The sequence below is a fragment of the Hippoglossus stenolepis genome, chromosome 7 (assembly GCF_022539355.2).
Source record: "Hippoglossus stenolepis isolate QCI-W04-F060 chromosome 7, HSTE1.2, whole genome shotgun sequence".
Classification (NCBI taxonomy): domain Eukaryota; kingdom Metazoa; phylum Chordata; class Actinopteri; order Pleuronectiformes; family Pleuronectidae; genus Hippoglossus; species Hippoglossus stenolepis.
Genome location: NC_061489.1, coordinates 26,361,419 through 26,374,602, shown reverse-complemented (window position 1 = coordinate 26,374,602; position 13,184 = coordinate 26,361,419). Strand labels below are relative to the sequence as shown.

General features: G+C 42.3%; 1 protein-coding gene across 1 annotated transcript; it reads right to left on the bottom strand.

The window, feature by feature from the left end:
• Window positions 1-1,152: 1,152 nt before the first annotated feature.
• slc25a48 (solute carrier family 25 member 48) lies at window positions 1,153-12,777 on the bottom strand. The gene is made up of 7 exons (XM_035161470.2): window positions 12,563-12,777; window positions 11,114-11,157; window positions 10,492-10,563; window positions 8,996-9,248; window positions 7,658-7,945; window positions 4,652-4,785; window positions 1,153-3,181 (listed from the first exon to the last, which is right to left on the bottom strand). Exons 1-7 carry the CDS (start codon window positions 12,615-12,617, stop codon window positions 3,077-3,079), a joined length of 951 nt encoding a protein of 316 aa, XP_035017361.1. The 5' UTR covers window positions 12,618-12,777; the 3' UTR covers window positions 1,153-3,076.
• Window positions 12,778-13,184: the final 407 nt, after the last annotated feature.

Here is a 13,184-nt window from a genome sequence, read left to right as displayed (position 1 = left end):
GTAGATCAGTTAACCATCAGCTGAGAGTGTGAGTGTGTGTGTGTGTGCGTGTGTGTGTGTGTGTCTGTGCGTGTGCAGGGGTGGGACCTCAGCTGCACTGGGTCAAGTCCAGGAGGGAAAATCACTGACATTTGAAGTGTGAATAAAGACAGGAAGGAGGAAGAGGAGGAAGAGGAGGATAAATCAACAGGAGTGGATGGAGGGCGTCCAGAGATGGAGGCAAGAGGAAGGACAGAGGAGACGGAGAAAGGAAGCGAGGGGACGACTCTGAGTGGACACTGATAAATTGGAAGTGTTCTGTCCTTCCTTGTTCCGACTTGAAGGACAGAACTAGATCTTCCTGGATCTGTGTGTTTATCCCCATCAGCTCCAGGATTTAACAGCTTCTCCCTGAATCAGGACCCACAACCCCCTGCAACATTTCATTTGAATAACAAGGATCTGTCCTCCAGTGCGTCCCTGAGAGTGAGGACATTTCCTCCTTGTAGCATGTTGCAAAGTGAACAGGTAGAACATGAGCAGATCAGAGGTGAGACACGGGGGCGTCCGGCCTCCGGGGGCTGAGACAATCTGCAGCAGGTCAGTGCTTCAGTTGATCTGTGAAACCAACCAGCTGTGGATCTGCTGCCTTCACGTCAGACTTATGACTTATGTTTTTCTATATTTGCCACTTGTGATGAATAAATGCCTAAAAAAAAGCCAATTAAAATGATCCTTAATCCTTGTGACATTATTAAATTGTTCACGTGAAACTCAAGCAAGAAGAAGTTAAAGTATCATGAGGTTGGAATTTAAAAATCACGATATAAATCAACGTACTCATTAATATGATATGAATGTGTATTTTGCTGATTTCCTAACCGCGGCTGCTTGACTTTCGTGTTGAGACGCTGCCATCTGGTGGACGTTGTGCAGCATCACAGGCTCAGGTGAATCCACACAGGGAACAGTTGACAGAGGTCGTGACCTCGGGGGTCGGGCTCTTATCAGCCGCCTGCAGGCACTCGGCCAACGTCAGCCTGCGTTTCCCCTGAAGCCCGACTCTTCCCACCGGGCTGAGACTCGACCTCCTGCTGTCACATCGTGTCACAGAGCTCGTCTGATAACGTCTCAGTATCACACAGCACACATCTGAGGGAGCGGAGCCGCCCGGGACGTTAAAAGCTTTATTTATGTACAATAAGACACGTCTGGTTCCACAACAGCTGGAATGGCAGTTCACATATTTACAAGTATTTACATGACAAGGAAACAATTTTAAATATCACTTATAAGGCAGCGGCTACGTTATGATTCAGGATATTGTCTCCAAAATGAGAAATATCCTCTGTGTGCAGAGATCTAGAGGATCAGTAGCTTCAGGATGCAGATTAATACGTCTTAGAATATAAAACAACACTTTCCGGTGCAGTAAAATCTACACACAACGTTAAATGTTAAGGCTTTAAATCGTGAAAGTAATAATTATTTTAGGTATAGATGCTACGAACCTGTTAACACGTCATTGATTGAATATTTGTGCTGCAGACTTTAGAAAAGCAATTAATATAAAGCTTTGCTATAACGGCTCATTGTGTGAATCATGCATTTTAATAGTATTGTGAAAAAAGCTCATGTTAATGTGGCGTCAACTTGTAAACTCACTTTTCTTAATATAAGAAACACACAAATATAATATTACACACATGTGGACGGTAACATGGGAGGCACACACACAACACGTGTCATTGTCATGTTCAATGGGAATTTGATTCTAGCTAATAAGAATATTTAGAACAGAATAAAAACTAAAGGGAATAAAAACCAACTCAACACTGAGAAAATATATTAAATTTAGATTCAAGGATTTGTGGTGAAAACGTCACATCCTCTTTTCTTAAAATCTTTAAACTCCTATTTTAGCATGAAGTCGTATTTCTCCATCTCGCTGAGGTCAAAGTGCAAAGATCCTTTCTTCACTGAGTCGCCACATTCAGACTAAAAAACATTGATTTGGAGATTTGCAGGTCGAGAGCTGATCTGGTGTCGAGGTGGAAACTCGTCGGAACGGACAATTTGTGTCATAATCACTTACATGATTATTTAAGTGTCAAATTAGTCAATGAAGAATAACGTTCAAACTATTTAAACTTTGTCTAAAGGTTGTTTTCTGTGACCAAGTTTTTAATCTCAAAGATTCTCTTGACTCATAAATCAGCTCTTTGTGTTTCTGCATCAAAATCATAAAGAAAAACTTGTTCTTTGGTAAAACTGATCAAAATCAAAGAAATCCTCCACTCGTCCCTTAAATAACGAGATTATCGACATTATTATTCGCTTCATTAATATAATTCTCAACCATTTAATTAACTGCTGCCTCTGTCTGTTTGGATTAACAGAGTTTAGGCCCCCTGGTGGCCAACGCCTCACCTGCAGCCTGAACCTGAACCTGGGGACAGTCGAGGACAACTGTGGGTCTGAGGCCACGAGTCAAAGTGTAAGAAGAGACGATCACATGACCGGTGGTGGATGTTTCAAATTCTAACTGAGACGTACACGATGCTGGTTTCTAGTCAACGCAGGAAATCTAATGAAATGTTTTATATTTGCTGCTAAAAATAAATGTTAATATTCAAAGTTTGAAAGCTTCATTCTGACTTATTTGACTCATTCATAAACTGAGTTAAATAACAGAATGCTGCTGTTTGACATAACTTTACCAGATTTACCTCGACAGATTAAAACGTCTTTTATTAGTGTCTGACTCTGTTAAACTAAATGACCGACTCAGACTGTTCTGCCTTTAATAACTAATATTAGAACTCGTATCATATTTTCTTTCACTTTCACTCTGAGTCTGACGAACGCCTCCCACTTTGAAAACCCTCTGGACTAAATAAGGCGCAGCATCAATGAACCCGTCATTGAAGAGCAGCAGCGACTGAAGCTCATTCTTTCATTAATTCACCCTGAGGTGCTGAAAGTCTTTAAATCTGCTCAAACCTAACTTCAGGCCACGAAGCAGCAGAATCGATCTCTCGTCTCAAAGCTGCGGAGGTTCGTGTTGCTGTGGAGAGCGGAGCGCGAGTCCTCCGTCCTAGAGGCTCCTGAAGAACTGCAGGGAGAGTTCGTAGGTCAGGAACATGGTGGCGCTCATCGGGAAGCCTCGGACGGCGTTTACCAACGCTCCACAGAAGAAGACCTGCACAGAAATACACTTTGATTAAATGTACGTTTTTATATTTCATTTCAAAATATGTTTTTCAGAGCAGAAGTCCTGTTATAAAAGGAAAAAGTACAGACACAACTGATTCATGAGTCGCCCTGTGAAACATGGCAGTGAGATAATATCCAGTATGTCAGGCCCAGAAACTAAATTTAAACGTCATTCATTTCATTATTTACACCAATGATTCTGTTGCTGTCAAGTCAAATCATTTTATTTAAAAAGTTAAATAATTAATCAGCCACTTCCAGGGCAGAAGAGATCGACAGAGATCTGAGGTCTGAGCTCTCTGGGTGATTTCTAGTTTCAGGTCTGTAACTCAACATCTAAACTGACGGACTCTCTGACAGTTGGAACAGAAAACCTGAGAATCACAGTGTAATAGTTCATTTTTCTTTCTCTCAGAGTTCTCGACTCATTGATCTGTGACCGTCGGGTGACCAGAGCCGTCCAGTTCACTTCCACAGAAACACACACAGACTCTGGTATTGATGATTGTTTCCAGTCTGGTGCTTCAGGACCTTTTCGGACCTTTGACACGATGAACTCGAGACACTTGGACGCTGCCAACTTGGCAGCAGCTCCGTTTGTCTCAGGCCAAGTTGGGATTCAACACCTGACGTGAAGCGGTGACATATCTACATCAAATCTTCAGATGAGAGCTGAATGTTTTCAGCAAAATAACTGATATTTGAATATTGTTTTCTCTCCATTCACGTTCCTCTGATTAATCAGCAGCTTTCTGCTCAGTTGCCATCAGGAGTTAGTTTCTGATGTTGTGTATCTGGATGTGATGCTGTTTTCTGTCCATGTTGTAATACGAGTCCTGACAGAACGAGCCCGTCTGGATGCTGAGTTTTGATTCGACGACAGAATCACGTCCCTGCGAGACGTTTCAAGGAAGTTCGATTCCTGAGAACTGACTCGTCTGGGTTGCACGTGTATTTAAGGTTTCACTTCTGAAGGATTAAACATCTGTTCAGCAGCTGATACAGTTTCTCTGCTGCTGACTGTACTGAAGGGTTTGTAATTCTTTATGAAATGATAACAATTCTGTAATTAATTAAAGATAGTTTTATTTCCTGTACGTGTTGGGACGTGGCCCACATCTGCTATTAAAACCCTGCTGAAGCCTCACATCTGATATACATGTGGAGAATAATCACTGTATTTAAGACATTACAGCACTTGTATTATACTTTAATTTGTCTAATTGTAGAAATAATAAATTGGTGAATACTTTTACTTTCGTAAATGAACCTGAAGCTACTATTTAAGTTGAATTTTTGTCATCAGATATTTGAAGTTTTGCTCGGTTTACTACTACGTTACTTATAACGTTTGGAACCTTTGTCTTAAAACTGTGAAAGTGCACATCACCAGTGATTGTAATATTCACTATATATATATATAATATAATAATATGTATATAAAAGGTTTGCTGACCCGTATTCCCTCCGTCTTGTAGCTGTGGACGATGCAGTGTAAGATTCCCCTGTACTTCCTCTGCAGCTGGGCGTCGGCCTGCATGCGGCTCTTCACCACGTCCGCCGGCGTGGCCGTGACCCAGGAGATGGACCCTGAGGAAGAGGAGGGCAAACTTTAGTCTCTGCCGGGTGAGGCAAGGCACAGACCTTTCCAGGGTTACGGGTTCAATTCCCTGCAGCTTGTTCGCTGAAAATCAGTGTCAAGACATTCAGCGAGCAAACAAAGGCAGATGGAGCACAGAGGGGTCAAAGGTCGACTCAAGAGACGTCAGTTGAACCTGCTCCGACCTTCAAAAGAGACAGACACCAAAACTAATGGTGCATTCAGGTGCTGATGGTAAAATCTGACTGAAAACTACCATCTCTGGTTGATTAGAATGGTTTGATTGTCTGGATACGTAAAAATATTATTTGGAGTCAGAGAGGAAAACAGACAATGTGAAATAAGCACAACATAAAAAAACACGACTCAGAATTACTGACACTCCTTCATCATCAAAGATAAGGTGAAGTGGCCGATTAGAGAATTACCCTCGATACGCTACAGACACGCAGAAGGTTTCCTCTCCCTCAGACCAGCTGAGTGAACTGAGATCAGTACTGACTGATGTGTCAGTGATCGGTTCCACGTTGGTCTACGTTGTGGTTTTGCTAATATCTGCATCACTGAGAAAGAACGACGACACACAGAGACGTTACAAACTCTGCAAGTCACCAAACAAACACAACAGAATGATCATTAAATGAACTGGAACAAAATTAAGACCTACTTAAATGTATTTACATCACATATCATATCCAAGGCACTGCCAATACATGCATTCAACCATGAGGGAACAAACCCAGAACAGCAAGAATCAAGTAAATACATTAGCTTCAATAAAAGCCAAACTACAAAGTTCATGTACGTGCAACTAACTTTTGTCTTTTTTTTCTCTACATCATAGTAGACGGTGGTTTATTAGACATCATCTTCTTGAAGTCTGAAGAGATGAGTCTTTAGCCTTTAGGGGAAGATGTGGAGACTTTCTTCTGTCCTGACGTCAATGTGGAGCTGGTTCCACCGTTTAGGAGCCAGGACGGCAAAGAGTTGAGATGTGGTTGAGTGGCAGCTGTCCCTCGCAGTGAGGGAGCAGCCGATTGGCCGACGCAGAGCGGAGTGGACGGGCTGGGGTGTGAGGTTTGACCAGGTCCCGGATGTAGACTGGACCCGATCCGTTCACCGCACGGTACGCAAGATGCAGGCAGCCACTGGTAACCAGTGAAGGGAGCGGAGGAGTGTGAGTTAACTTATTGAAGACCAGTCGAGCTGCTGCATTCTGGGAGTTGTAGTAGTCTAGGCGTGAGATTAGGGTTTTGACGATTATTGTCTGAGGAAATATCACGGTTTTAACGGTTTTCACGATTATTGATACTATAGAAGCAAAAAGACACACAATAATCAAAATATAGCTAATGAACCAAAAGATTTATTATTATTGTAAGCTATTTTATTTAGTTGCCTTATTGTTGAAGGTTGGTCAGTGAATTTGTGTTTCCTGTCATCATAAGCAGTGTATCTGTTTGGGACTTTTATTGTGAAGGTTCCGTGCGGTCTGGGTGGGGGCTACTGCGGAGTTGTTGATGTGCTGATAGTAAGGTCACGGATCAGATGGGGCCGTTCCCTGGAAGGAAAAGTAGCTCGGTCTTGTCAAAGTTGATTTTCAGGTGATGTGCGGACACCCACTGAGAGATGTTGTTCGTGCTTCTACCTGAGTTTCAGACCGGGGGGAAAAGAGAGAATTAATTGGGGGTCATCTGCGTAGATGTGGTTAGAAAAAACGCCATGTGAGTGAATGACAGAGCCGAGAGAGTGGGTGTGCAGAGAGAAGAGGAGGGGACCCAGGACGGAACCTTGAGGGACTCCAGGAGCGAGAGGACGAGGTTCTGACACAGGTCCTCTCCAAGTTACGTGCAAACTTTGAGGTAAGATGAGAGCCTGAGACACCAGATCCTGAAGGGAGGAAATAAGGATCCGGTGGTTCACCGTGTCAAACACAGCAGAAGGGTGAAGAAGGATGAGGACAGAGGAGAGAGAGGCGGCTCTAGAAGTGAGAAGTTGCTCAGAGGCAGCGAGGAGGACAGTTTCAGTTGAGTGGACTTGAACCCAGAGGATCAAGAAGGTTGTTGTCAAGACTTTTTAAAGCCCTGTGGAAACCATGCATTAGTTTTCTGGACATATGGAAAAAGGCTTCAGGTATTTTCCTGCTAAACTGGAAATCAACATCAACACAGGCTCAAACTGTTTCTCCACCACCCACACACACACCCACACACACACACCCACGTTACATGAGTTCACGTGTATTTATATCACGACAGGTCAATAAAAACAGATGCGTGAGTAAAGAGGCTGCAACAGGAAGCAGCTACAAGGAGAAGTGTGTGATCACGATGATGAAACGTGCAGTCGTATGTAAAGCAAAAGAAACAAGTGTATAAATATTAAGCAAATATACTGTTTATATATACTATATACTTTTTATTTCAACATGTCTTGGATCCAGTTTTTTGTTTCATTTCAGGACTAGGAAGCAACTTTCCTGTCAGTGTGTCATCAGCAGGATGTAATTACCAGTTTATTCATTTAAAGATGTAATAACTAATTATTTATCCTGTATTATCAGCATAGAAATACATGATAATTGATGTATCTGCTATAAAATATGTAATAACTGTTTGTATAATCTGTATAATGTAAAAGATCTATATGTATTTATCCTGTAAATTCCTCCACGACAAAATGAGGTTATCCTGATTTTGATGATTTATAATCAGAATAAAATAAATAATAACTAATTAATCCTGTGAAATAGTTTTTAATGCCTACTATATACTTTAATGCCTTTCTACTCTGTACTCGTCCGTCATTACTCAATCTTAATTAATCTAAACCCCAGTAATCACAGAATAAACGTTATTTTACCTGCCAGTCCTCCCGCGAGCCAGATAGAACCAGGATGAGGACTCGACGTAGCATCTGGCTTCAACAAGTTGCAGAAGATGGTGTATGGAATGAAGTAGAGTGTGTATCCGGGGACGTCCCTCAGGATCATGGCCCCGGCCCCCCGGTACAGGCCCTGGAGGCCCTCGGTCTGCAGGATGCTGCTCACACAGTGGAGGGGCCCTCGGTACAGGGTCTTGTTGGGGATGTTGACCGAGCGCAGAGGGATGTTGGTGCCGTTCGACACGTTTCCAGCCAGATTTAAGTTCTCTGAAGAAAAAGAACAGGATGAGGAGGTCAGTGCTATAACCTCATATTTCTTATTGAGGGTGTTTCTGTTTCCTCTGTGAATCACAGTCTGATTCATCGAATCATAAAGCTTCAGATGCATCACTCACTAAAAGGACATTCAAACATTTGATTGACACAGTAAATGTTACGGCACTTTGCTCTATAAAAAAACGTAAAGTCAAGTGTGAACCTGACCCACGTCATCACATCATGACGGGGGGGTGAGCTTGAACGACACCATAAACAAATGTGCATCACATAAATGATTCATGTGTCACATCATTAAACTTCTGACCTCAGTTTTAGTAGTTTATTGTTTAACTGAGAAAGTCAACCAGAAATATAACTTCAATCAGATACTGAAAAGTAACCACGGCTTCCAGCATCTACAAGTTTGCCGATATTTATTTCCAATAATCCATTAAAAGTCTAATAAAACGTAAAAAAAAAACATGAAAACTTGAACTCGACAGAAAGTTTTTCCAGATTAATGTGAGGTTTTCTGTGACCTCTGACTTTGAACAACTGAAATCTAATCAGTTCATCTGAGTCTAAGTGAACATTCGTACCAAGTTTGATTCTCTCGAAGTGTTTTCAAGTTCATGTTCACAAGGCAAACAAATCTGTGACCTTGACTTTTGACCAACAAAGTCTAAGCAATTCATCCAAACTTGAAGATATTCCATCAGAGCGTTCCTGAGATATCGAGTTCAAACCAGGCATGACGACGGCAGGACACATCAACATGTCATCACCATCTGAATATGATCATATATGTTTTTATAAACATTAATTTCTCCTTATTTCCCTTTTCCTGTTTTCTAAGTATCAAAGAAACAACGACTGATCTTTCTTGAGCTTTCTAGGAAAAGTGTAAACACATTTTGTGGTGTTACAGGCTGGGTGTGAGTGGGCGTCGCCATGTTTGCCGCACAGCTGTTTATCTGCAGCTGTTTTCGTGAGAAGCATCTTTCTCCTTCTTTCTGCTGCTCGAGAGAAAAACCAACAAAACCACGATCCCCGATTTACCTGCGAGAACCGTCTGCGTCTGCAGCTGCAGTCGGATCTTCACCAGATCCACGGGCGCCCCGATGCCCACCGACATCAGGCCCGTCAGCATGCTGGCCACGGTCAAGTCCAGCATGCCGCACGGATGCCGCCCGTCGCCGTAGCGATACTTGCTTATGAGTCTCTGCGTGTTGCTGAAGAAGCCGAACACGGCCGAGTTGTAGAAGGTGATGCTGGCCAGCGGGAACGACATGCCCTTAAAAAACCCCATGAGCTGAGGAACACAGAGGAAACACGTGAGACTCAGAACAAACACAAACACTTTCCAAGTGGTGAAAGAAAACCAACTGTTTCAAGCTGTAGTGTGCACTTGTGGTTTTTCGTCCTGCGCCAACAACACTTAGAATGAGAAATGGGGGGGGGGCTGCTGCCAAATATTTAGAACATGTGGAAATTAATCCCCTCCAAACAGGGGAGAGGGGGTCTGTTGCAGGATCCATCCCACACTGTAAATCATCAATCATCTGTAGCAGACGAGTTTCTCCAGTTTCCAACAATGTGACACAGGAAGTTTTCAGCCTGTTGCACAATTCACTTTGATTCATTTTGCAGAATTCTGTTCTGTTCGCAGAACTCGTCGGCGTTCAGATTTACTGCTGCTGAGAATCGTCTCAATGCAGCTGAGCCCGTTCGGATTCCTGCAGAGAAACTGAGGCAGCGAAACAAACAACTAAATCAGGTCAGTGTGTGAACAACAACAAGCCACTAATTACATGTAATTCTCTTTTATTTTGTCTGGTCCTCAGGAAACTGGTCATTATACGTTTGGGCCTGTGAAGTTATTTCGCACTAAACTGTAAAGCAGAAAGTTACAGTAGAGCTCGTACCTCCACTAATTCAATCAACCTGCACCAAATCAATGTAAATGTAGTTTAGGCCATTAACTACAGAGAACTCCAAGAGAGCGCAAACCTCTGACAGGCTGAGGCTCCGTCTCTCAATGTAAAGAAAGTGAATCTGAACCTGACCCAAACCGCCTCCTTCCACCAACTTCTGTATTAATCCTTACAGTAGTTTTCACGTAATCTTGTTTTCAAACCAACCAACAGACAAACTGACGGGGGGCAGAACCTCCTCTGCGGACATAACAAAGATTAAAACCTCAAGTCAGACACGACTGATTCTGATTAAATAAAGATGGACGACGCATCTCTGCTCCCGACCACGATCCAGAAATAAAGACAAACTATACCGAACGCTGCTAGAGTCTGTTTTGGTCCATCCCATCTGCTAACATGGAGGAGGCAGGGTTTGTGTTCTGCAGCCAGCCACTAGGGGGCGAGCGAGACACCTTGGCTTCCCTTTTGGGAGCCGTCATGTCGTCCATCTTTATTCACAGTGGATACAGAATGTTTGCGATGCTTTAAGCGTCTTTGAGAGCTTTGAAAAGCGCTTTATAAATGCGATGTATTATTATTATTATTATTATTGTTATGATTATTATGATGATTCTTTACCGTTTCCTTCCTGTAGATGGTGAGGATGCAGTGCAGCATGTTCCTGTAGCCCCTCCCCGCCTGCAGCCGCGTCTGGAAGAGAGAGAACGACCAAAACACAACAACAGTTAAAGTCAATAGAAAACAGAGCTTCTGGTCCACAGACCACTTTCCACTGAGCTCAGACCAGCACAGAACTTTCTTTATTGGTTTTATAAAACTCTCAAAGGACTGAAGGGAGATCTCAGGTGAATCAGTAGTTTTCTTGTTACCCGATTCAAAAAAGTATTGATGCGTTGACACTCGACAGCAAATGAAAAAGATCTGAGAGTGAGAAGAACAAGTGCTGACGTGGAGTTGGAACCGAACTCTTTCTACTGACTGCAGGTGTTTCTAATGTTCGAATTCTTTACTTTACCAGGAAAATACATCATTTCCATTTCATAACGACCACTTTTCATTTAAAGATTTGCAGCTGCACATCAAACAAGCTTGTCTGAATAAATAAACAAAGTCTTAATTGCTGTTGTGTAACACAGGATGTGCCACATGCGAACAGACAATGGGTCTCGATTAAATCCAGTTGTTTGTTCGTTTATATAACAACAAGATGGTTGAATTAAAATCCAGAATCTCAAAATACCTTGACTGTGTCCAGCGGATGACCGACCACCACACTGGAAGCTCCTGCAGCCCAACGACAAACGACAAGGTCATCATGGAAGAGAAAGAAAGACAGAAAGAAAAAGTCAAACTCAGAGTCACTCTCTTCCCTTTGTATCTCTTCATATCTTCCACTGATTAAATCTATTTTGAGTTTTTGAGCAGCTTTTTATTAACTTTACATTCAGAAGCATTAATCGCTCATCGTGTCCCTGCTGAGATAAAACTGGGAGTAATTAAGCGGCAGACTGGTTAAACTGGGGCAACCGTGAATGAGCGTGCACTTATTAACCCGCTGTTCCTGCTGCTCTCTGTGCATTGTGTGTTTTCCTCACTCAACCAAACACACAACACATGGCAACACAAAGGAAAACAAGGCAAACTGTTTACTGTCTGAAAGTCCAGATAAAAAATGTCCACAACCAATAATGTTGTGCTTATTTTGTCGATGTACAAACTGCATCGGCCTCATGACGGCAGCCGGTGCAGATTAAATCAAAATACCACATTACGATCATTGGCCCAGAAAACAAGCAGCAACTTTCTTTATGAGATGAGACGCTTTTCAACATTTTCATTGATTGACTGTTTGAAATTTGGTGCAGATCCAAGTTAAGTTAAATAAAGTTTCTGACTTTTTGGCAGTTTGAGCTCTACTGAGTGAGATTCTAGTCACGATTGTTGAGCGAAGCATTTTTCAAAACACAATAAAAAAAGTTTATTTTCCATAATGACTTTTCATATTGTGCCATTTTGATATAAATAAATATATAAAAACAAAACAAAACCATCTTTAACAACAGTTTGTGTCATTTAAATGTCCAGATGAGTGAAACCATCACAAAACATCTTCTCTTCACTTAATTGACGTCAATCGTAAAAAAACAAAACAAATTATTTCTTCTGTTCTGAGGAACTTAAACTTTTTTGAGACTAAACTTTCTGAGTTTCTGCTTCTTCTGGATTCAGGTTTTATTCATGAACTGAACCAACCACATGTTCTTCGGTGTGAAGGAGTCGAGACCCACTTTGTTTGTTTGTGCAACAAAACAAGATGCACAAACAGCGCCCCTAGCGGCCGCAGCACATGCAGCGTGTATTCCACTTTTTTAAAAATTGTTTTTTCTCACTGGAATTCAATTTGCCACATCATCGGAACACCGGAAGTGAGAACACAGGAGCAGGGGGGGTATCTCTCCATTGTTTACACTGGAGCTGCATGTACGAGGGGCTGCAGGAGCAAAACCACTTGACCTGACTTGCAGGTTCAGTGTGTGTGTGTGTGCGCGTGCGCGTGTGTGTTCACTGGTTATTATTTCAGCTAAATGTATCGACACCCCCCAACCCCCCGGTTCATCAGCCCCCACCACAGTCTCTGAGTCTATGGGGATTTATCTAAAGATAACAGATAGAAGTCCGAGCCGCTCACCTCCGATCCATCCCGCGATGAAGTCATCCACCTTGAAGCCTTTGGAGCTCTGCATGTTCAACTCAGACCAAAGTCATCGGTGAGAAAAGAAACGCTCCTCGCTTTCCCCTCAGAGGAAACGACCCTTCAGCCTCCGGTCGAGAAACACTGCAGCAGATCCGCTGCTGGTGATAACGGTGTGAGCAGAGAGGAGGACGAGAAGAAGAAGAAGAAGAAGAGGAGGAAAAATAAGGGAATCCACAGCAGGTTGGCATCAGGGAGCCAATCAGAGCAGAGCTTCATTCTGTGGGGACGGTCCTCCTGACCAATCAGGAGTCCGCTGAGCAGCCTATAGAGACGCAGCCATGGAAATGAGCCATGAGGAGGAGAAGTGAAAAACACTGAGGCGACGTCAACCCACTGACAACAATAATCACAATAATATTATTAATAATAATAATCACAATACTCATAATAGCAGTGACAAGAACAACCGTCATAAATATAATAATCATAACAACAATAAGAATCATAATAAACATGATATAAACAATAATGATAATAAGCAAAACATAATAATAATCCCAAGAACAATCATAATAATAATAATCATGATAATGATCATAATAACTTTACAAAGAGG